This window comes from Antechinus flavipes, chromosome 3, assembly GCF_016432865.1.
Source record: "Antechinus flavipes isolate AdamAnt ecotype Samford, QLD, Australia chromosome 3, AdamAnt_v2, whole genome shotgun sequence".
Taxonomy (NCBI): domain Eukaryota; kingdom Metazoa; phylum Chordata; class Mammalia; order Dasyuromorphia; family Dasyuridae; genus Antechinus; species Antechinus flavipes.
The window spans coordinates 315,182,907-315,208,582 of NC_067400.1; the positions used below are offsets into that span (position 1 = coordinate 315,182,907).

General features: G+C 37.1%; 1 protein-coding gene across 1 annotated transcript in view; it reads right to left on the reverse strand.

The window, feature by feature from the left end:
* The window catches only part of FSTL1 (follistatin like 1), a 94,147-nt gene that overhangs the window by 18,458 nt on the left and 50,013 nt on the right, over window positions 1-25,676 (reverse strand). The window contains exons 3-6 of the mRNA XM_051985364.1: window positions 8,485-8,589; window positions 5,292-5,421; window positions 4,388-4,420; window positions 2,423-2,553 (exon numbers count right to left, since the gene is read on the reverse strand). Of these exons, the coding sequence (XP_051841324.1) occupies window positions 2,423-2,553; window positions 4,388-4,420; window positions 5,292-5,421; window positions 8,485-8,589 (399 nt within the window). The remainder of the gene's footprint in view (window positions 1-2,422; window positions 2,554-4,387; window positions 4,421-5,291; window positions 5,422-8,484; window positions 8,590-25,676) is intronic.

A 25,676-nucleotide genomic window follows, 5' to 3' on the forward strand; every position in this document is an offset into this window, starting at 1 on the left:
CCCTAGAAGTTTGCATCTTTAGGACAGTTAAATAAAGTTGATTATTGAATCTTTGACCAAAATGAAGTGAGTATTTTGTTTCAACACTTTGATAAACTGCCTCTTTCTAACGAGTTTGTAGAGATGCCACTTTTGGCAGTAGCTACTGGATTTGGTTGCTCTGGAGCAGCCTAAGTCACCCAGCCCTATCTGTCTACACCCAGGGAAATCAGGCTACTCCTCCAATGACAGAAAGAGGGGAAGGGAACAAGCATTTATTAAGGAAGAATATGAAAGTTTTCCTCTCTGAGGCAGGCCTTCTCTTACTTCCAAAGTCTCTTTGTCTCTGGAGACTTGCCTAGCTTTGACCCTCTCTATCTTAACCTATTTAATGCCTGGCTGGCCACATTGTGATCTCTGCCTTCACTGCCAGGTTCCAGAATTATGCTTTTAATTAGCAAGGAGGTATTTCAGCAAGAATGGGTTAAGACACAAGCCAAGCAATAAGTAGGAATTTGTTCACTCAGGGAAATGGCACAAATATACTCTCATTTTGGGAAGTAGGGGAAATGTTGGTCAGGATATCCTTCTGTGATTAGGAGATAAAGATATCGAGGTTTGGGGGAGGTGTATTCTTGCTAATTAGGCACTGGCAAGTGATGTCACTTTAGCACTCTGGGGTAAGGTCCCAGTTGCCTTGTCCTGGTTAGGGCTCTAGACATTAGGTCAGCAAAGTAGTCAGGAAGGAGTCAGGGACCCTATATAAGCTGAAAAAAGAGCAGGCAATTATAAATAAAAACAAAAGGTGATGTAAAAACAAAGGCTCCATTACAGAAACAATCTTCCTTTGTGGCTAAGCCCAGCCCAGGTGCTTCTGGTCTCTAGGTAAGAAAAGAAAATTGGTGACACTTATTTCAGGTGGAGACTGCAGGGAACAAAAGGACCAGGGGCAGTTCCTGATAAGCAAATACTGACAGGTAATGAATTATTTAAGTCTCCTACATCTTTTCTTTCTCCTCTTTCTATCTTGCATGTTTCCAGAAAGCACTAGGAGCCTGCTGCTACAGCTCTGCTTCTTAAGTAACACTCCTCTAGGCAATCTCTGAGGGATGCCTAATTGTTATTCACTGTAGTTGTCTGTGTATCTAAAGGAGGATAATTGTCATTCACAGTTGTGTGTACCTGTGATGGTTTATCTCCGTGCATGTGTATTTATATTGGGGCATACCTCAGAGTGCCCAATTCAAACATATGCAGTGCTCTTTGTGTGTTTACATCTCTTCATATCTAAACGAAACTTTTTCTGGCCATTTGGCTTTGTGATTTATATTTAGGTATGTCTGTATCTCGGTGGATATAAATTTATAAATGTATTTGTATATGTTTGTGGGCATGTGCCTTTATTCCCTGAGATCCCCTTCCCTTTCACATTGTTAGTACCTTCCCACTGAGATTGCTTTCTATTTATACTATAGATATCTTGCGAATACTTTTTTTTTTTTTTCTGAGGCAATTGGGGTTAAGTGGCTTGTCCAGGGTTCCACAACTAGGAAGTATCTGAGGCCAGATTTGAACTCAGGTCCTCCTGACTTTAGGGCTCTATTCACTGCACCACTTATCTGGCCAAGTACACTTTTTTTAAAGGCAGAGACTCCCTCTCTCATCTCCTCCAGAGGCTATTCACAGACCCAGTCCTACTAAGATTAGTATGGAAGCTTTTACCTAGTCCTACTAAGATTAGTATGGAAGCTTTTATCTTCTCTAGTTTTCACATGTGCCAGTTTCTTCTTCTTTTGGGGCATCTCAGGACCCTCACTTCAGGAACTCACACATATTAGAGTTAGATAGTGGAGATGTGGGATCAGCTTAGCTAACTGCACTCAGAGCTGTTGAACTCCCTGGTAAAGCCTCCCTGGTAAAGTGCACTCAAAGGACACATTGTTTCTTCAATTGGAAAATGAGAGCAGGAAGCATGTTTATTAATTTGGGGATGAGCTAAAGACTAACTTGTTTTCTTTTCCTAATTTATAGCAATTCCAAAAGCTTTATAGTTAAAATTATACCCCAAAGCTAGAATAAGACATAAGAAAAAACCCACAGGTTCTAAAGATGTGGCCCTCCTACTCTTGAATACAATGTGTGTGTGTGTGCATGCACGCACTTTACATATGATGATTTTAAAGTAAATAAACATGCAGTGATCTTCCCACAAAGCCTGCAATCAGGAAATCCTAAGTTCAAATTTTATCTTAGACACTTAATTGACTGTGTGACTCTGAGCAAGTCAATAAACCCCTATTTGCTATAGTTCCTTATCTGTAAAATGGAAACACACTGAAGAAAGAAAAAGCAAACGATTTCTCTAGTATTTTTGCCTAGAATGCCCAAAAAGGGTCATGAAGAGTTGAATATGATTGAACAATTCAACAACAACATTTCTTACCTTAAAATATTTGTCTAAGATTTCGCTGTAGTTGCTTCCCTTAGAGAACCAGCCATCAGGTATGATCTCAGCCTCTAGCCACTGGATGATGCGCCTCCGGAGCTCATCACGGTCAGATTGATAGCAGACAACTGTAGAAGAAAGATGAAAAAAAGATTTTAAAAAAGGGGGTGGATATGATAGGGAGGATACAGGAAAAGTCAGAAATAAGTAAGAGAAAGAAAAATAGCATGCAACATAGGTAAGAGAAATGCAGGAAAGAAAAATATTTAAATGAACTTTTCATTAATCTTCATTTATAAGATTTTTACAGGAACAAATGTTTTGATTACAAGAAAAAGGGAAAAAATGCTTGGTAGGCCCACATTGTTTCTTGTGTTACAGATAGATATTAGCAAGGTAAAATGAAAAAAAAAATGATCCTATCCTGGCCAACTGCTATGTTGAAGCAGTTCACAAATAAAATGTCAATTTTACTATTACAACTGTTCAATCCACCTGATTCTGGGTCTTTAATGTGAACATTCTATCTCATCATATAAAGTAATATTCTGCAGGTTTCTCATCCTTATCAACTTATAAACCTGTTGTAGTTATTTACTTCCTTAAGATAATTTTCATGACCCTATTTGGGGTTTTATTGGCAGATACTGGAATAGTTTACCACTTCTTTCTTTATCACTTTAAAGATGAGGAAAATGAGGCAAATAGGGTTAAGTGATTTGCCCATTTTCACAGCTAATAAGAATCTGAGGCCAGATTTGAATTCAGGCTTCCTAAGTTCAGTTTCAGCATTTTATCCACTATTCCATATAGCTCCTCTATATATCATTTGAGATTGTTTTAATATAAACTGCAATTAAATATTCCCAAGAAAGCTTTACATTTGGCTCTAACTGGCTCAAGCTGATAATTAAATTCTCAGTGGGAGCATTTACATTCAGAAATTGGCAACTGCCCTCTATCAGGGCTTGACTTATTATTTTGTTGATTGTGTAAATTTAAGAAAGTGTTGATAATACAGATTAAATTTTAAAATGAAGGTGCATATAGTTTTTTAATAGAAATCCTGGTGGTTAAACATTTACCAGCCCACCCCTATTTTGCCTTATAAACATTGCTTAAGCTCAGCAAAAGCACAGTAGAATGCTTAGAGAAGGAAGTCTTCACCAGACTCTATGCCTGGTGACTGTAGGTTAACAACAACAACAACAACAACAACAACATAATAATAATAATAATTGGCTCTTATATAGCACTTTGAAGTTTTGCAAAGTGTTTTACATCCATGATTTCATTCAAGCCCTGAATACATCAGTATTTTTAAAATGTTATAGAATAGCTACCAGACATCACATTCAGGTTGAGGAAGTAGTGATTGGGAAACCTGAGTGGGAAAAATAGGATGAGAGGAGACCTGAAATACCCAAAGGTGGAAAGTCATGAAAAAAATACAAATGAGTTTAATGGAATTTCCAGCTATTACAGCTCTGAATACTAACTGTATGACTTTGGTGTGAGTCATTTAATCTTTCTCAGCCTCAGTTTTTTCAACTGTAAAAGGGAAATAAGCATACTTGTACTAATCACTTTACAGGTTTGTTGTAAGGAGAGCAATTAGTAAGTTTTAAAGCTCTATATACATGTTATTTAATAGGATTTACGTGTACAATTTAACTGTGTTGGTTATCTGATTTTTCAGGATCAACAACCACAGGACTCAGCAGACAAGTGAAAGAGAAATGGAAAACTCAATTATAATTCCTCTAAAGTTTAAATCTTGTTCACATCAATATAACCCACTGGTTCAATTTGATGTGTAAAATGCAGACTTGATCTTTTTGGATCAATACCCATTTCCACGCCATGTCCACTGAAGTCACTACTGATAATGACACAAACCTGATGTCAAGCATTAGGAAGTGGTTTCCTGGATGTGGGCTGGTAGGAAAGGCAGGTACTCACCTGGGCTTGCAGAAGGACTTGCTGGTTTCTTCTCTGCCAAAGGAAATGGGAAATTGTGTGACTTGCCAAAGTAGAAAATGAGATCATTTCATTATTATGGTTAATCCTCTCCTGGGAGGCAGTTGAGATATATGTAGCACTGTTATTATTTTCTACCTTAACTCTCCCTTCATTTCAATGAAACCAACTTCCAGAAAGAAGCCAACTGGATCCCCAGCATTTTATCAGATTGCCCAGGTCCTAATTCTTTGAGCATCCAAAGCCCAGGATACCTATTCTATTCTAGTTATAGGAAAGGAGTACAGGATGGGTTCAAAGGTCTTTTCACCTAAAAGGGAGATAGTTAAGGCATAAAACCAAGGTAACAGATATGCTGCAGTGTTCCCAAATTCCTTCATGTTTTATTCACAAGGATAGACAGAGAAAATTTTATAACATATAGAAATCAACTAGGGGCTCCACAAATGCAATATAAGGGAAAGAAGAATATACTTAGGATCAAGAAAACCTGGGTTCCATGCCAGCCTCAGATATTTACTGGCTAAGTGATCTTAGTCTTTTCATCTATAAATATGACGGGCTGGACTTAATGACTTGGGAGGTCCCTCCCAACTGTTAATCTATGGTCCTATGAGTCCAACCTATTACCCAGTTGGAGATAGGTCAAAAGACTTTTGTAGAGAATTTGACAGTCTGGCAGCAATGGTCAGAGACCTAGATAAACTAGTGTCATCTCTAGGAAGAAGACCAATGATTAATGAGAATTTGGGTAGAAGCTGGAAGGGAATGGGGAAGAATTGGCAAAGTCCAATGAATGTATTCTTTTTTTTAATCTGTTCAACTGGTCTAGCACCCATATCTCTGAGCCCAATTCAAGATCACAGACTATGTGAACACACTTTACCTTTGCAGTGTCCATCATGGTCCACCTGGATTTTGGATCCAGTGAGACACGCGTCACGGTGCAGCTCACAGTGGTTGAGGTAAGTCTTCCCATTACTGCCACACACAGGCCTCTTGTGAGGTTTGCATTGCTGGAACAGACCCAAGCATAAATACAATGTTCCTATAGCCTCTGACACAGGCATCAACCATCTCATCAGTAAACTTCCCTCTTAGATGGATAAGGCTTCTCCTTGTAGTGTGGTACAGCAGATTGAGGGCTGTAGTTAGAGCCAAGAAGCACTGAGTTTAATTTGCCTCTGGCATGTGCTTTCTATGTGTTCCTGGGCAATTCACCTCACTGTGTGCCTCAATTTCCTCATGTGTCAAATGAACCAGAGGAGGAAATGGCAAACCATTCTAATATCTTTGTCAAGGAAACCTTAAGAAGAATCAGATGTGGACAACAGAGTTTGTTTTTACATATTTATTTCCTGATCTTTCCAATTAGATTGTAAGCTCTTTAATAGAAGAGACCATCTTTTGCCTCTTTTTTTGTGCCCCTAGCACTTAGCAAATACCTGGCGCATGGTAGCACTTAATGTTTATTGATTGATCAAATGAGATATTTGTAAAGCCCTCTGCTGTATAAATGCTAGATATGATTTTTATTACTAAGACATGAAAAGGCTAAAAACCACAGAAATAGAGGAAATACCCACATGGATGTAATCATGGGTATCAAAATATATTTTCCAAAGAGCAACTACCAGGTTAAAGAGTATAAACAGCATGGTATATCTTCTTTTACATCTTGACAGCTTGCCACCCAGAAGGATTGGATGGATAGATGTCTATGGCCACTAGCAATGTTTTAGACTACCTCTTCCCATAAATAATACTTCAATATTGAGTTTTTATAATTCCAATTTGGTTTTGCTAGTTTAATAGGTATACAGTGGCATCTTGGAGTTGTTTTAATTTGCATTTTGTAATTGTTAACAAGGGCAGGCACTTCAAATGAAATAATATAGGTAGAGCCCTTTGTAAGTCTTAAAGTTATTTATAAATCTCAGTAATTATTGTCATCATTATCATTATTATTATCCCTATTATTCTATGTGATCATTTGCTTTTATCTCCTTTAACCACTTATTAAATGAACTCTGATATTGAGCACAAATATACATATAAATGCATAATACATGTCAATTCTTTCAATATTTGGAAAATCAAGCTTTTAGCCATTTTTTACATTTATTTCCTCCTTATATGTTGCTTTCCCTGAGATATTTACTTTATTGTGCTTCACTGTGCAAATTTTTTTATTTTTATTTTTTAATAAAACTGAATATCTGCATCTTGTCTTTTATGAAAATAGTCACTCCTTCAATAGCCAAGAGTCCATTTCCTTTCCACAGCTGTCATAAATATGCTCTCAAATTTTCTTTTGTTGTTATTTTGTTAAGTAAGCTGTTTTATTTTTATGTTTAGAACTAACCCATCTTGAATTTATTGCTATGTATAGTGTGAGGTATATGGATTCAAGTTAATTCTTCTCCATTCATAAATATCTCAATTGCCCTTCCCTTGAAATAGTTATTAAATAGTAAGTCTTTTTACCATTGTTGTATTATTTCGGTCTACTGCACATGAAGCCTTTATTATAATTTAACTTTATTTCTATAATTTTAATTGTATTTCACTGAAAAGTTTTCTGATTTTTCTTCAGGCTATAATGTGGTTTTTTGATAATGAACAGACTAGGGAAATGTTTAATCAGAAGGAAAGGCATAGGGTGATAGATTTAGAATTGGAATAGAACTTAAAAGGTAATATACTCCAATTTTTTTTATTTTACTGATGAAGAAACTGAGACCAAAGAGTTTAAATGACTTGACCTTTTGATTGGTAATAAGTTGCCAAGAAGGGAGCTGTACCCAGGTTTTCTCATTCCATATCCAGCACCATTACCACACGTCTCATGATGGTTCTGAGTCTGAGCATTATTGGCATACTCCTAATTCAGGAGTTTTGGACAAAGGCCTACAAGGCAGCTTTCCTATGGTAATTCATATCAGGAGCAGAGATTTATTTGCATGTCTCTTACAAGGAAGTAAATATGATATTTCTCTAATTCTTATTCTGATTCCCCAAGTATGAGTCTTCAGAAAATGCATTTATAACTACAATGAATCATTTAGGATTTGTTTTTACTCCAGAATGAAAAAAATCCCTGAGATCACTGAAATAGATGAAGGGCTATTCTTTTTCATTTCTAAATTAATGTGGATAGCAGTGTGGTACAAGAAAAAGAATCCTGGAATTCACCTAGGTGTCAGACCCAGCTTATTACCACTTATACCTCTGTGGCTTTGAGGAAACCGCTCTAGACCTCAATTTCTTGATCTAGAGCCAGTAAGGTGGATAGAACATTGATCAGAGAGAACTTAGCTTAAAAGCAGCTTCACATATTTACTAGCTGTGTGACCTTGGGCAAGGCACTTAATCTGTTTGCCTCAATTTCTTCAACTGTAAATGAGTATAATAACAGCACTTGAACTTCCAATATTACTCTGAGTTCTAAAACTGTGGACCTGTGAAGGATACACATATACACACATGCGTACGCACACATACACACATATATACACATACATGCATATATACATATAATCAGAAAAGGTGACCCAAGGACACTCTCTAAGAACTTTAGAATTGATTGTATGATATGGGAGATACTGGCACAAGACCGCCCAGTATGGTGTGCCCTCATTAGAGAAAGTTCTGTACTCTATGAGCAAAAGAAAATTGAAGTAGTTCAGGAGAAACTCAAGATGCACAAAATTAAAGAATCACCCGAAATATTCATAGGGACTATTTGTGTCCAACCTGTGGCAAATATTCTGAGCTCATATTGGTCTGATCAGCCACAGTTGGACACGCTGCAACTCTATTCTAACATAGTGTGTCATTTTGGTCATCTTTGAGAATTAAGGACAACTGACCAATCAACAACTCTCTCTCTCTCTCTCTCTCTCTCTCTCTCTCTCTCTCTCTCTCTCTCTCTCTCTTCCATTTTCCATATGCACACATATGTATACACATAAATACATACATACACACATATTCTACAGTATCCTGGTGAAAGCCAACCCTTAACAAAACAGCCACATGCCATTTCTGAAGCTACCCTTTTTTTCTGAATAACTTACCTCAATACAAAGACAGGTTGGTTCTCCCTTCTCAGTCACTGCACATTCCCGGCCTGCACCACAAAACACATTGGCACAAACTTTGGATTTGCTTTTTTGTTCTTCCTAAAACAGAAAAAGAAACAGAAACAAGGTGACCAAGAAAGATCCCATATGGGGGCAATTTGGGGTGAATTACAGATGATACAATATTCCCATTAAGTTTTTTCAGGTCTAGCTCTTTGAACTAGATTTAGCTGTTGATTTAAAATTCTGGATCATAGGTCTATAAGTAACATTCTTAATCATCAGACATCATCAGCTTTCACTATTATAGAATCTTAGTGGGTGAAACCTGAAAAGATCCTTAAGGAACAGCTAATTGAAGTTCATCACTCTGTCAAGAAAGAAACAGTCCTAGAGAAAGCGACCTCTCTAGGATAGCAAGTGCCAGAGTCAGAATTTAAATGTGAATGTTCTGATATCAAATCAGATATTTCTTTCCTTCAGTATTTCTTTCTTCAGTTGTTACAAAGCACAGCACTCCCTCCCCAATCACTACCTTGGGACAGTAGGTGAATACTAGAAACTATTTCCTGAAAAGTCAGCATCTGAAAGAGCTAGTGTTGATGGTTGATTAAATCTCATGATAAAGGTGGTAGGAGGAGGATGACAGGGGAGAACTGTTTCTTAAGGCAGTTCCGAACCACACTGAGCATTCTTTAAAACTCTATGCTTGGAAATTAAATTCCTTTTATCAGATGTTTACTCAGTGCCTTTCATGAGCTGGGCACTATGTAGTCATGGTTACTGTTATTACCCAATTTGGTAGCATCTGGTCAGCAGTCCCCAATTGTTGAATTCTACCTCCAGATACAAAATTAGTACATTATTAAATGTATCCCTCTCCAAACACATGGATAGCAGAAGTGATCAATCTGGGCATAAACTTGGTTTATGATATTAAAGCTGCTTTTCTTCATATATAAAATGATGGGACTGGATTAAATGATGTCTAAGTCATTTTTAATCCTAATATTCTATGACTCTAGTTTGTAGACTTGGAAAAATCTCCGAAATTCCATTAAATTCCAGTAACATTTAGGCACCAACTATATACTAGAAGAGAGGCAGCATGGAGTTTATTACTGATGATGATGAGTGCAACAAGGATAATGACTACACCCAGACTTTAACTCCAAGAAAGGCACTACTTTTTCCATAGCAGAATGCTGACCCCTCCCTCTTTGAGTAAAGGTAATGAGATCCTTTCAACCCCTTTCCTCGAACGACAGTGCTGGAATAGCAAAGCTTCATTGTACCTATAGCGTGCAACAACCTTGGGTGGGGTGGGGGTGAGAAATGGATAATGGCAAAATAGTGGCCGCAGCCACAGACGGGGCAATAGATTCAAACTTGCAGAAACTCAAATTAAACACAAATTCTTATGTACTTTATTTCCAATTCCCCAAATCTGCAACACTGAAATACAAGATTTAGTTACTTTATATCAAGGGAGAACTAACAGATAATATGTATCCTTCTATCTTTCTATCCTTCTCCCTGCCCCACCCCACCCCCATCCTCATCCCCATCCCCATCCCCATCCCCACCCAATGCGGGCAATTGGAAGCTGACAGGCAGCCGTCAATGCAGCTTGATCTGCTGCCATCTGCTGCCCGTTTTCTGAATTCTGTGCTTCAACTCTTGGAAAAGCTCATTTTCTTTGTCCTTGACATCTAAGATTCCCATTGGTTTAGCAACAACCTCTACGCTTGCATTTCATTGGATCATTGATTTTTTTTTTTGCTGAACCAATGATTGCCTAGGCCTTTTAGCTCTTGCTAAAGGAAAGGAGCCAATAAGGTTAATGGAAAGGAGAAGAAAGGGGGATGGAGGCTAGCAGCTTCTGCTTCCCGAACAGGGGGGAGAAATGGGGAAAAATAAGAATAAACAGCCTTCCCAGCAGGGTCACTCTTCCCTGGGAACAGGACCAAGAATATAAGGCTTAAGTAATGTTGCGGGGGGGAGAGGGGGGGGAGAAGAAGGGAGTTCGCAGCCCAGAGTTAAAAATCAATGAAGAGAAAATGTCTGCACGCTCTTTCTCTCCTTCTCTCATCTCTTTCTCTCTCCCCTCGCTCTTTCTCTTTCTCTATCTCTGTCTCCCTCATCTCTCTTTCATCTTTCTTTTTCTCTCCTTACCCCCCACCCCCCACCCCGTGTTGTCTGTCTATGTCTCTGTCTCTGTCTTTCTCTCACATATGTTCATCAAATATCAAGGTCAGACACAGCAACATCTCTAAACATTCACTGGCAAATCTGTACATTGTTAAGAGTTTTGTCTACAGATGCAACATACATATAGCTCCCAAATATACAGAAGAAGTCATTGTTTATATTTTAAAGCATGCTGCAGTTACAGAATGTTCTCTGTATACTTGGTTCTTAGCCGTAGGTGAAACAGTAATTATTACCTCACAAAATCATAGAGTCTCAAATCTTTCTGAGAGGCACTGTGGAATCATAGTTAATACCAAGGAATATAGAGCTCAGACTCTGTCTCCGATACTTAGTGACCTTGAGCCTTAGTTTCTTCAACTCTAAAATGGGGATGATTAATAGCATTTGGTTCAGAGTTGTATTGGGAAGAGCAAGGGAAATAATGAATATCATTCATTTAGTGCCCACTATGGGCAGCTAAAGGGCACACTGGGCAGAAGGCCCATTTCGAGTTCAAATCTGGCTTCAGACACTTACTAGCTGGGTCACCCTAGACAAATCACTTAACTCTGTTTACCTCAGTTTCCTCATCTGTAAAATAAGCTTTATAAAACTTGAGCCTTATATAAATATCTAGAAAAAGGATCAAAGATTTAAAAAGTTATTTAATCCCTCATTTCTCAGATAAGGGAACTGAGACCCAAGGAGGTTACAAGACTTGCTTACAATCACATAAGTAATAGGTAGGGAAGCCTGCATTTAAATGCAAGAACTCTGGCTTTAAATTTATTGATTTTTCTATTATACTATGCTTTCTCGCCAGTCCTCTTCTCTTATTTATCAGGACGATGGAGACCCAAAAAAGGGAAAATAACTTGATTCTGAGCTAGTCTTTTGTTGTTCAGTTGTTTTCAGCAGTATTTGACACTTCATGACTTTTCAGGGGGTTTCATGGTAAGGATAGTGGAGTGATTTGCTATTTCCATTGTTAGTTCATTTTACAGATGAGGACACTGAGGCAAATGGGATTAAGTGACTTGTTCAGGGTGACATGGCTAGTAAATATCTAAGGGCAGATTTGAACTCAGATTTTCATGACACTCTGTTGTGCCACCTAATTACCTCTTGAGCTAATATTTACTAGTATATTACAAAGCTTCTGATTCTTGAATTCAGTCCATACAGATGAGTATTGTTTTTCCATATACACCTTAATAGCATAAACAGCTCTAACTAATTTAGGATGAATGAGGTTTTACTTCACATGCCAACAACTGAAGGAGGGCATAGTTTTTCTCTCTCAGCAGTCCCTCCAACTGCCTCATATGGATTGAAGAGGAAGGTGTGCTCTAGGAAAGACTAAAGAAGTAATATCAAATCAGGAGAGAATAGGCAAGGAAGTAAGGAAAGTTGTCCCCTGTTTTTGTAAAACTATTCCTAGGAGACATAGTAAGCTGGGATTTGGTGCTTTGGAGTCTTCCTCATTTTGTTCAGATACTGTACAATATGCCCTTTGCTCCCTCTTGTGCTAGACAGTCTCACCCCATCCCTACAGTTTTTCCAAGAAAACCTAAATGGGGTCACAATGAACTGGACACAACTAAAACTGAACAACAATGTACCAGAAACTATCTTAAGTGACAGAGACACAAACAATGGCAAAATGTAGTCCCTTCTCTCAAGGAATTAACAAAAGCCCCTGGTGGAAAGAATCGGCTCCACTGCCCAGAAAAGCATGCCCCCTGTTGTTGGAATTCCTCCTTCCCCAATAAGAAGGAGCACATCTTGTATCCACAGAAGCATATCTTGTCTCCAAAACATCATCTGAGTTTCTCAGATGTTCTCAGAGTTCAGTCTTCTTTCTGCAACAGTTCTTAGTTTACAAAGAAGTTTCTTCTACCTGAAGCAACTCAGCCTACATCTGGAGATTCTAAGATGCTGAAATACCTCAATTCTCTTTCTCCTTTTCCATCTTCACATTCCCTTCTCTGTCATAGTACATATGAAGGGAGGGCTCTGCAGGACTGTTTTTGATGAAGAGTGAAAAAATTCCTGGTTGTATCATTATTTAAGAACCAAAGTTCCTTAGCCTAGGGTTTAACCTAACTTAAAAAATAAATATAAGAAATACAAGTTGTAAATAATATTTAAGCTTCTAATATTGAAAGTAAACTAAGACATGGGAAAATCTATATAATACAAGTGAATAAATAAAATATAATATTTTGATGCATTTCAGTATAATTGGTTTTCTTTGTAATCCTATACATTTTATCTTATGTGTTTAAAAGCATTATCCTGAGAAGGAGGTCATAGGTTTCTCCAAATTGCCAAAAAGGTCTAGGAAGGGGTCTAAAAGGCTCAGAATACTTGGCTTAAACATGAATACACTGATGCTGTGTTTACATATAGCCCTAATATTCACCCAGTCTCACATACATACAAAGACAAACACACTCAGTGTTTTTCTAAGGAAGGTATAGGCTTGAGACTCAGCTGCAGTGGTGGACAATCAGATGTCTGGTAGTTAGTTTGGCATAAATATTCTTGTACTATCATTCTGTGGATCCCTCCCTACTGTACGGTCTCACGGACAACAATATATCTGTAGCACTTACTTCACAGAGTCGTTATGAAGATTAAATGAGATAATGTCTCTAAAGAGCTTTGCAATTCCCAGACATCAGTTATTGCAATCTTTAATATACCCCAAGATGGTTCTTGGAGACTTTTAGAACAGTCTAGAATTGCAGTTTTAACTTTGAAAAATCTAAGCTTCTGGGTTTTTTAATTTAAAAATATAGTTTTAGACTATTTTGAAGATTTGACTTTGGGAAGGATGACTTTGAGGGAGTAGTAGCTACAAGATCTTATTCTTTCAAGCTTATGCTTGATGAGCTTATGCTGATGGATGCAACTACTCTGAACACAGACTGCTTCTTTGGTTGTATCTAAATGATAGGCCAAAAGGAACTAGAAATTGAGTGGATGCCCATCAATTGGGGAATGGCTGAGTGAGTTACGGTATATGAAGGTAATGGAATATAATTGTTCTATAAGAAATAATTAGCAGGCTGAATTCAGAAAAATCTGGAAAGACCTACATGAACTGATGCTAAGTGAAATGAGCAGAACCAGAGAACATTGTACATAGCAACACTATGATGGACTTGACTCTTTTCAACAATATGGTGATTCAAGGAAATTCCAACAGACTTGGGGTAAAAATGCCCCATCCAGAGAGAGAACTATGGACACTGAATACATATTAAAGCATATTATTTTCACCATTTTTTGTTTGTTTTCTTTATCATGATTTTTTTTCTTTTGGTATGATTTTTCTTGCATGGCATAACAAATATGGAAATATGTTTAAAAGGATTGCACATATTTAACCTTTATGAGATTGCTTGCTGTCTTGGGGAGGGGGATAGGGGAAGTAGAGAAGGGAGGGAGGAAAATTTATAACCCAAAATTTTACAAAAATAAATATTCAAAACTATCTTTATATGTATTTGGAAAAATAAAATACTATTAAAAGATATTGGATTTCCCCTGGCTTTCCCTACTATGGGCTTTCAACTTTTTTGGGGTCCTGGACCTCTTTGGCAATTTGGTATAACCTATGGATCCCATTTCAGAATAATCCCATTAAATACATATAATGAGATATATGATTACAAAAGAAAACAATTATGTTGAAACACATATATGTGTTATATATGTGCATATATACATATATACATATGTGAAAAGAAGTTCACAGACCTCAGATTAAAAACTCTTGAAATATAAATACACAAACACATATGGGTGCTCACATTTAAAGTAGGCAGATTATTAGGTACAAGGGTAAGAGTGCTGGGAGATTGTAGATGGAGAGGGTGAAAGGAGGAAGAATTTTAAACATCATATTGCTGAATATAAGAAATCATTTGGTTGTATCTTAGCTAGAGAAAGAAAAAATCCGAGCCGTAGCTTTCAAATGAGTAAATGGGCAGGCAGGTGATATGTCTGACAGTAGATGGCAATCTCTCTCCTTTTCTCAACACTCAGAAGCCTGCAATGCAGAAGTGTCTCTGTCTTCATACAGAGATCAGATTAACTTGCGCTTTTACTAAACTGAGGTTTAAGAAGTGGGGACCATCAATAGGCATTACACAACACAGACTTGGCAGTAGATATCAAGTTTGGATGCTTGCTAATTTGGAAAAAGAACATCTCAATTTCACTAACAAGACTCAATATCTCTATTTCTCTTTCTTTTTCCCTGGCATCCTCTGAAACACAAATCTACAATGATAATGATCTATTATAGAATGAAGGATGTGGGCTAGAGCTCTCCAAGGTCTCCTTCAGGTCTAACTTCAGTGATCCTAAATAGCCTGCTCCAGAGGAGGTTTTTTGGTTATCTGAATCCCTTCCAATTCCTTCCTTGCATTTCCTAAGAAGGGAAAAGCCTAGGATCACTCAGGTTGCCTTTAAGGGGAAGAAGTACCTTACTGTTCTTTCTGTCTCCCAGGATCTACTGTTCTTTCTCTGATGACTACAAACATGCTCAAGTCTCTCCAATACTGAAAAAATTCTCAGTGGATCTTACCATCACTCAAGCGATAGACTATTTTATTTCCAAAGGAGCTAGGAGGTACAGTGGATGGAGTACTCCACCTCAAGTCTGGCCTCAGATAGTTAGTTACTAGCCAGGTAACGGGCAAATTACTTAACCTATTTGCTTCAGTTTACTCAAATGTAATGGCTATAACGACAGCTCCTAACTCTCTGGTTTGTTGTTTGTTATGAGATAATATTTGTAAAGGACTTAGCATATGTTTGGCACATAGTAGGTATATATAAATATTAGCTTTATTATTACCTCTTCTTTTTGTATCCAATATTTTAGGAAAATCTGTCAGCATCTGTGCTTCCATATCTCAGAATGAAATAAAAAGGCATGGATACTGCCTAATACTATTCTTAATTCACTTAGTAGTCATTTAATAAATCCATGATGATAGATGGGTTGCAATACATACCAATAGAGGAAGTATATACATCAGTGGCAGATTCACTGAATTGTTAAAGTATCCCTCAATATAACATATAAAAGGTACCCAATAAATACTTATGCACAATAATCATTTCAAATTTATTCTGATGAAGTCCAAGATATATTAGAAGACAACGGGCTAATTTTTCAATAGCAGTAGAAAATGTAGGATCTCAAAGTGGCATTTTAAAGTCAAGAAAGTTGGAGCAGTTAATTTGTCCAGAGGATAGAGCACTAGTGCTCAAGTCAGGAGGACCTGAGTTCAAATATGACTTCGGGTACTTAACACTAAGCAAGTCACTTAACTCCAATTACTTTCCAAAAAAAACCAAATAAAATTAAGCACTCTCCAAATCTGAAGAAATTGTTCCTGAAAGGATTCTGAAATCCTGACTATGAGATAGAAAAACTTATATGTCCTCTTAAAGACATCTCTTCTCTTTGAGACAATAGAATCCATACTCAGTACCTACTTTTGGGAGTACTGGTGACAGGATATCTTTTCTTCCTAGCCCCCAAGAGCTATACTTTAATATGGCTGAGGGTTTTAGTTTCTTCATTTGTAAAATGGAAAAACAAACTTGATAATCCTAGTATCAATATTTTAAAAATTATATTTTTCTATATAAATTGATCCATCAAAACATTATATAGACCAGGGATCCTTACATCCTTTTTTGTATATAGACCTTTTTGACAGTCTGTTAAAGCTTATGGTCCCCTTTTTGGAATTAAATCTGTAAAAGCACAAAGTAAAATCCATAACTTTATAAAGGAAACCAATTATACTAAAATACATATATATATATATATATTTTTAAAGTTCACTTACATCAGGTTAAGAATCCCTGATGGGCCTTTACTATAACAAAGAAAGAAGGGAAAGGGATAAGTTATTTAGGCATTTTCTTTACATAATCCAAGATCTAAAGATTGGTTACACTATTTAGGAAGTCTAAGTTTCAATGAAATGACATACTTGCAAAGCATTTAGCACTGTGCCTGGCTTATAGTGGATATTTAATAAATATTTGTTATTTTTTCTTTCTCACTTTCTCCAGAGATACCACTAAACCTTACCCCTTCAATCAAACCTTCATTCCCTACTTTAGAACATGTAGGATGGGTCAATCTAGAGAATGGCATTGTCTTGTGCAAATATAAAGAGTTAATGAGTTGCAGGACTCTATTGATGAGGTAAAGGTTATGGGAGGAGTATAATTGCTTACTTCTATAGTAATACTTAATAGTTTTCTGGCAAGTCTGATGACATTTAACCTAACAACTATTTCTTCAGCTCATTACCATTATGTATTTGTTCCTCAAAGCAAACCTATGAAAAATCAACAAGCTTTTATCAAGTGTTTACTCTGTGATCCAAACACAAAAAAGAAGTTTAGTCCTTGACCTTGAGAAGCTTACATTCTCTGGGGGTTGGAGGTAGAGGTAGAGAACAACATGGAGAGGAAAAAAATTTAGAGAAAGACATGAGAAGAAAGGGGATAAAAATGAGATATTTTCTAAATTTTAGAAATCTCTAATCCCAATATAGAAAATACCAAAGAAGAGATATTAGACATGGTGTTTAGATGTAATTGTGAAAGAGTAATAATTGTTAAAACAGGATCATTTTCAGGCTTTTGTGGATTAGTCAGCATCCAAATTCACCTGCACCACTTTCTTTAGCTTACTCTTCACAGAGGCTATTCAAAAACTTCTCTTTTTTTCTCATTTCCCACACCAATTTCTCTCCCTTTTGTTCATCTATAGACCTTATGTTTTATTGAGAAATTAAAGACCATTCATAGTGAGTTTTCTCTTCTCTAAATAGAGAAAAACCCCTGGCATCATTTCCTATTCTCTCTTCTCTTAGCCCAATTTCTGATGGAGACATGGTGGCTCTTCTCACAAGGCCAACCTCTCTCCACATGCCTTTGACTCAATCCCCTTCTATCTTCTCTAATAGACTGTTCCCACAATCCTTCCCTTTCTTCCCTTTCTAATTTTTGCTTTCTCCTTGTCTTAACATTTTTTTCTTTCTGACTACAAACATGCTCAACATTTCCCCATACTGAAAAATATCCTCCATAGATCTGACTTTCATTTAAGATATAGGTGGTCCTGTGTCTTTCCTTTTCACCATCAAACTCCAATTTCTAACTTTAAAAAGCCCACACAAAGAGGCTCAGCCTACCTTCCCAAATCTATAACATAGTTATGTCATTCCTGAATTCTAAAACTCCAGCACAACTGGGCTTTCTTGTTCTTCATATATAGCCCTCTACTATACCTTCTATCATCATGTCTTTTGCCTGAGAGTTTGCCTAGAACTATACTCCTACGTCACCTCTACTTTTAGAATCCCTTCTTTCTTTCATGACTCTGCCCAAGTCACAAATTTCAGAAATACATATTTATTATGATTCAACTGTAACTGAGAAATGAGTCAAATTTGTAAGAATATAAGTCATTCCCCAATTGATAAATGGTCAAAGGATATGAGCAAGCAGTTTTCAGACAAAGAACATGTGAAAAAATGCTCTAAGCCACTACTGATTTGAAAAATGCAAATTAAAACAACTCTGAGGTACCATCTCACATATATCAGATTGGCTAATATGACAAAAATGGAAAATGATAAATGTTGAAGGGAATGTGGGGAAACTAGAACACTAATGCACTATTGATGGAATTGTGAATTGATCCATTCTGGAGAATAATTTGGGCTATGCCCAAAGGACTATAAAACCGTGCATATCCATTGATCTAACAATACCACTGCCAGACCTGTATCCCAAAGAAATTACAAAAAAAGGTCAGGTGGGGAGCAGGACCTATTTGTACAAAAATAATTATAGCCATTCTTTTTGTGGTATCACATTTTGCATTGCAAAATGACTAATAAGGAAAAGTTTGACATGATTGTATATGTATCACCTATAATTAGATTGCTTACTATCCCAGGAAGAAGGGAGGGAAGGGAGAGAAGGATAGAATGAGGAACTTGAATCTTAAACAAAACCCCCCAAAATGTCAAGAAGGAGAAGAAATTAAATATTATCAAAAAAGTGTATAATTTTATAATCAGTTGGCATATTAGTTACAAATAAACTTATTTATTAATTAATTAAATATAGGAACCTACAAGGGCAGCTAGGTGGTGTATTAGATAGTTCCCTGGAGTCCAGAAAACATAAATTCAAATCCAGATTCAGCCACTTCCTAGTTGCATAACCCTGGGCAACCCAATTAATTCTATTTGCCTCCATTTCTTCATCTGTAAAATTAGTTGGAGAAGGAAATGGGAAACAATTCCAGGATTTTTGCCAAGAAAACCCCAAATCGAATGATGAAGGGTTTCACAGGGCTCACCACCACTACTACCACCACCACTAGCAGCAGCATCCTGGCATTTATTAACTTTGAGAAGCCTAGACAAGTTTTTTTGTTTTTTAACAATAAGAAGATTTTGGGTTCCATGATCCCCAAGTACCTTCTCCATGAAATGTTTTTTTGTAGTACCATTTGCTAGTACCATCATCTTCTTCCAAAATTTATCTTTAATAGGACCATCAATTTAAATGTAAAAGGGATCTTAAAGGTCAAAGAGTCCATTTTAGAAATAAGTAACACATCATTGCCTAGGGTTACATAACAAGGAAGCATCAGAGGCAGGATTTGAACTTAGGTCTAATTAATCTTTGTCAGCTGTCTATCTAGTACAAACTACTATGCTACCTAACTCCTTGAAGGCAGGGGTGGTTGGTTCCCTTTTAGTCTCTGTATTATCAATACTTAGTACAATGCTTACCAAGGATAATTAATGAATGCTTGTTGGTTGATTGCTTGCTTGATAATAACATTGTTTCTATGGAAACATGCTTGCCTCTAGTTAAAATCAGACTTAAATATAAGTTGTTTGTATACTAGGGTTTGCTTAGATATACTAAAGCCTCAACAATGTGAGCAAATTGGCACATATAAATTAATGAAAATCTAAATTACAGAACATTATAAAACTAATGCTATTTTCTTAGTGTAATCTCTCAAGGTTGTTTCTAGCTCTAATGTGCTTTTCTTTCAAATGTGATAGCTTAAACTAGGCTAATAAAGTTATATCGCCTTAGGGGACATGCTTAAATTAATAAATAAAACATAACTAGTATACCAAGTGTTTATGTAACTGTATACTTATAAAGAGTATCAAGATGATTAAAAGTTTTTTTTTTAAAAGGAAACCTTTTAGTTACAATACCATGTCTTTAAAAATCCATTTTTTACCATTTAATTCAACAATCTGTACTACCCCAATGTAGGCTTCACTTTCCCTCAAATCTGACTTGTATGAAACACGAGGGTGATATAATCACACTCTTAGTATATAAACAACAAAAAAAGTCAGATAATGAAATCAGTAATGGCAAAAATGAATAAAGCATCTATAGTGAACTAGAAAAATATTTTAAAATAATATTCATTTAACTGTAAAAATATATTTATGAGTATAATATACATACATGTGTATGTGTATGTGCACTGTCTCTAAAGTCAGTGAAGTTTTAAGTTTTTAAGATATACATACATGCATATCTATAAAGGGTTTCCCAAAAGTGTTAGTATGTGTATACATGCATGTACAAGGATTTTATAGATTTTATATTTTTATATCCTTACCTATATACACAAGTATGCATACACATACATGTATATATAAACACATATATATGCATACACATACATATATAACTTTTAGGATACCCTGTATGGGTGTATTTATACTCACATATAGATTTATTTGTAAATACATACACAGATTTTTTTTAGACCAGTCTCTTAGACTGTGAATTGAAGAAAAGATGTCAACCTGCTTTGGTAGAGGAACTTTCCTCTATTAATATGGAGTTCTCCATATTAATGAAGACACAAGTCCAGTTTTTATATGTCTTTTGTTGTTGCTATTCAATCATTTCAGGCTTTCCCAGCTCTCCTTGACCCTATTTTGGGGTTTTCTTGGCAATGATTCCTTTTCTAGCTTGTTTGACACTCAAGGAAACTGAGGCAAAGAGGGTTAAATAACTTATTCACAGTCACACAGTAAGTATCTAAGGCCAGATTTGAACTCAGGAAAAAGACTCTTTTTGATTTCCAGTCCTGTGTTTGATCTAGAGCCACCTCGCGGCTTTCTTATATATATCGCGTTCAAATAAATCTCATTTTCAGAAGGTAGCATATATTTGGGCTGATATGGTATTAAGTGAGCTCTATTAGGAGGTGCCATTATATCATAGATAAACCAAAAGAATATGAGCCAAATAGAATTTGTAGCTGGAGGGGATTTTAGAGATCATCTAGCTCACATCATCCTTGTTATTAAAAAGCTTATAATCTAGTTGAAGAATGTAAAGCCATACACCCAGGAAATAGATACCTTGAGGCCGCCCATGACTAAATGCCCAAGTAAATGGTACAAACAATAAATGCTGCAGCTGTACAAGGAAGATAGAGCTCACTATTGACTAGAGTGGTCGGGAAAATATTTAAGAACGAAGGGGGAAGGCAGAATGGTACCATGGAATGGGTCCTAGTCTGGAGTCTGGGGACCTGGCTTCATCTGGATTCCTATCCTGTCCCTGACAGTTATTCTTTGGATGATCTTGGGTAAGATCCCTGATCTTCAGTTTCTTTATCTATATTATGAGTGGGGGAGGATCAAATGCCTTACTTTTCCTCCAGTTTTAGATCCATGAATTAAACTAGCTCTTAAGAGACATGGAGGATTTGGAAAGTCAGGAAGAAAAGGAGAGGGCATTCTATTTCATTTTCAGTCCACAATAATGCCTTCTGAATTAAGAGGGAAAGGCTTGTTAAGTGGGAGATGTGCTTCAACTTATTTCCCTTTCCAAATAAAAAGAAATACACAATTAGTAGAGCCCAGGGTTCACAATGACCATACCACATGACTTTTCATGTAGGTATAATGGAATATGTATGGGATAATAAACCTAAGGGATAGCTAGGTGGCATAGTAGATAGGAAATTGGACCTAGAATCAGGAAGCCCTGAGTTCAAATGTGATTTCAGGTACTTATTAGCTGTGTTGACCCTGAACAAGTCACTTAATCCTATGTACCTTAGTTTCCTCATCTCCTGCCTGGAGAAGGAAATGGCAAAACACTCTAGTATTTCTACCAAGAAAACCCCAAAAGGGGTCATGAAGAGTCAGATATGACTGAAAATGACTAAACAACAATAAACCTAAAGACTTTCAAGTCTTAAATATACAGAATCTGTAAGTTTATATGTATTTGAAATGATAGGTTAAGAAACTATTAGGATTCTACCAAATGAGACAGTGGCCCTCAAGGAATTCCAACTGAAATATTTCAAGCATCTGTGATCGTATTCTCTATCCTATGGTACTAGTAAATTACTCAGTTAAAAAAAAATCATCACTTAATTTTCTGATGAACTTCTTTTGATGAGTCAACCCCAAGATTGACAGCATTCATTTTTTTCTTCTCTCTCCTTCTCCCTCTCCTCCTTCTCCTTCTCCCTCTCTTCCTTCTCCTTCTTCTCCCCCTCCTCCTCTTCCTTCATCTTTTCCTTCTCTGTGCCTCCTCATCTTCTTCCTCCTTTTTGTCCTCATCTTCCTTTTTCTTCTTTACTTTTGTTCTTTCCTTCCTCCTCCTCCTATTTCTGCTCCTTCTTTTCTTCTTTCTTCTCCTTCTCCTCCTTCTTCACAGAGATTTTTTTCCTTGCAAGAATATCAGAATGGAGATAATTGCAAATGACCAGGATAGGTATCGGTAAACTTGATATATTTCAGCCCATCCAAATCTATGGTTTGGATATAAGAAATGAGATGTTACAAAGATTATGAACCTATGTCTTTGGCAGTGAAGAATTAACAGGAAGACCATGAGCTCTGGCTGGGGAGGAAGTTACAGTGCAAAGCCATAAAACTATCAGCTTAAAATATCATCGACCTCCCCAAAGTGGATTGGTTAGACCTTATCCCTGATCCTTTTCTTCCTTCCCAACTTTCCATTTCAACAGCCCTTTTTATGCCGGTATGAGATTTTGGCTCAATTTGCAAAAGCAATTCTGCAACAGAATTCTAAGAGGAGAATGGTTTTCTTTTCCTTGCCAAAATTAGTAATGGAAACTTCATGGAGCGACCAGACCAGCTCGGGCCCTCCTCCCCCCCCACCCCCCACCAGACAGAACGCTATGCAGCCTGAGAACAAAGGAATTCAAAGGACTGGGTGAAAGCCGGAGAGACTTCTCTGGAGGGTGGGGCTGCGCTGCAGTGAATAGCATGTTCTATGAGCCTGGGAGGCCAGGCCACACCCAGAGAGGGGCTGCTGGCAGCCTGGAGGAGAGGGGGCCGGCTGAATAACAGGACCCTGGATGATGGAAGGGATGGGAAAACAATCAACCTGAACAACTCTGGAGACTAGGAATGATGTTGTCTCAAATGCATTGAGAGTGTTCATTTTTATCTTGTTCAACTGTATGTCTCTTTAATTCAGGTTCTCTGGTGGAAGGTGCGTTGGTGTGCTGTATGCCCTCTCAGAAAGCAGGTGGGGAACGACAAGCAATGAGTTGTTGCAATCAGCCTGATGCCAGTGGCAGGTAATTTGTGTGGCTGCTGCAGAGATGGAGTCTTCCCCATTATGCATGTTTATAGCCCACATTGCATTTCAAGGTTAATGCTATCACCATCATCTTGTTTTTCTTCCCAAATAAAAAAAAAGGTCATTTCCCATCACATCAGATTTCCAGCATCCCTCCTTCTACCCAACAATAAGAATAGCTTACATTTTAAATGTACTTTATGATTACAAAGCAAAATAGGGCAGCTAAGGGGATAGACTATCTAGCCTAGAACTGGGAACACTGGAATTTGAATATGGCCTTAGATACTTCCTGATTGTGTGACCCTGAGCAAATCATTTAACTTCAGTTTCCTCATTAATAAAATGGGGATAGTAATAGTCCCCACCTCCTGGGTCATTGTGAGGATTAACTGAGAAAACAATCATAAAAGGTTTAGCACAGTGCCTAGCACATAATAAACACTACATATAAATGTTAGTTATTATTATTAATAGTCACATACCACTATTATCATCATTACAAAGCAAAAAGGGACAACTAGATAACATAGGGTGCCAGGTCTGGATTCAGAAAGACCTGAATTCAAAATCAGTTTTAGACATTAGGTAGGTGACCTCGGGCAAGTCACTCAACTCTGTCTCAGTTTCCTTATGAGCTGGAGAAGGAAATGACAAACCACTCTGGTAACTTTGCTAAGAAAATCCCAAAAGATCATGAAGAGTTGGATACAACTGACAACAATTAAACAACAGCAGCATACATCACCAGTAAATATTGATGATAAAAAATGATATTTAAAAACTCCATTTGTTTAAAGGAGAAACTTGGGGATCATTAACACCATTGCACAATTTCTCTAAAGCAACACAATGTAGTTCACTATCCTTTTTATTCAATTCTGGGCCCATCTGCAATAGCCATCCAATAAAATTTTATGGAATATTTGGGCTCTAAGTATTGGGGATGTATGATATGTTTCAATGGGCTCAGATGGATATGCCTGAGCCAGGATCTGGCTCAGAAATCCTAGTTGCAGGAGATCCCAGATTTAGTTGGTGAGCCTGGTTCTTTGGGAGCACAAAGATGTATGTAGAAAGGCTTCAGAATGAAGCCTTGCTTGTGTATTTAGACTAAATAATAGTCCTAAATCTGAAGCAAATTCTACAAAAATAAACAGAACTTTGATAACAAAACCTGGAGAGATATTATCTCTGAGTTGCAATTAGGTCCCAGGAACAGAAAACAAAAGAAAACGGAAAGTCTGGGAACGAGCTGACACAGCTAGGATTTGGAAATGAGAGACCCAGAAATGTGGGTCTGTTGTGACGGCTGAGAAGAGGAAGCTAGGAGCCAGGAAGGGAGCTAGATAAGTCTCATTTAAGTTACAGAAACAAGACCAGGAAAGTTCAGTGTCATGGAACCCAGTGGAAGGAATTTCAACAAGTGGATGATCAACAGAACCAAATGCTATGGATAAGATGAAAAAGATCAAAGCTGAGAAAAGATTATTTAATTTGACAAGAGAAGGGTCAGTACTAGCCATTTCACTCTGGCGGTTGCAATGGAAACTGAATTGCAGATGATTAAGAAGGGAGCAGGTAGGTAGAGAAATGAAGGCAAAGGAGTAAAGAGATACTGGGAAGTAAGAGGAGGGAGATTGTTCAGTAGCTAGAAGAAGGCATATATTTTTAAGGGCAGGGAGACTTTAAAGAGCTATCCCTTTAAAAGCAATAGGAGGGAAAGAGGGAATAAGGAAAGAGAGATGAAAGATGCTAGAGAAGAAAGGAATATTATGGAATTAAGAATGCACAAGACAAGGTGAAAAAAGAAGGGGTCCAAAACAGACACACTGAGGATTGCATTAGGGAGGAGTGAAAATTCTTCCACTGCAACTGGAAGGAAGACAAAATGAAAAATTTAGGGATTTGTTGAGAAGACAAAGGTATATGTGTGAGTTCATGACATTTTATTCTTTGTAAAAAGCGCATGAGGTTAGTAGATGAAGAAAGATGAGAAAGAGATGGAAGATGAAGAAGATGGTAAAGTTGGAACTAATGATTGGGGAGGGAATCCTAGGAAGTCATTGAGAAATGAATTAAAGGAGAGATAAGCAATACCCAGGCTTGAAGGTATTGGGTAAAAACCTAGAGGAAAAAGTTCTAGATTTGAGTTTTAATTTGAGTTGAAACCCATAATTGTCAAGGAAAAGTGATCAAATTGGGTCAGAGTACCTAGGTTTTAATCCAATTTTGCACCTCTAAGACTTTTGACAAGTAACTTAACCTATCTTGGCCTTAATTTCCTTATCTGTAAAAAGAAGGGAATA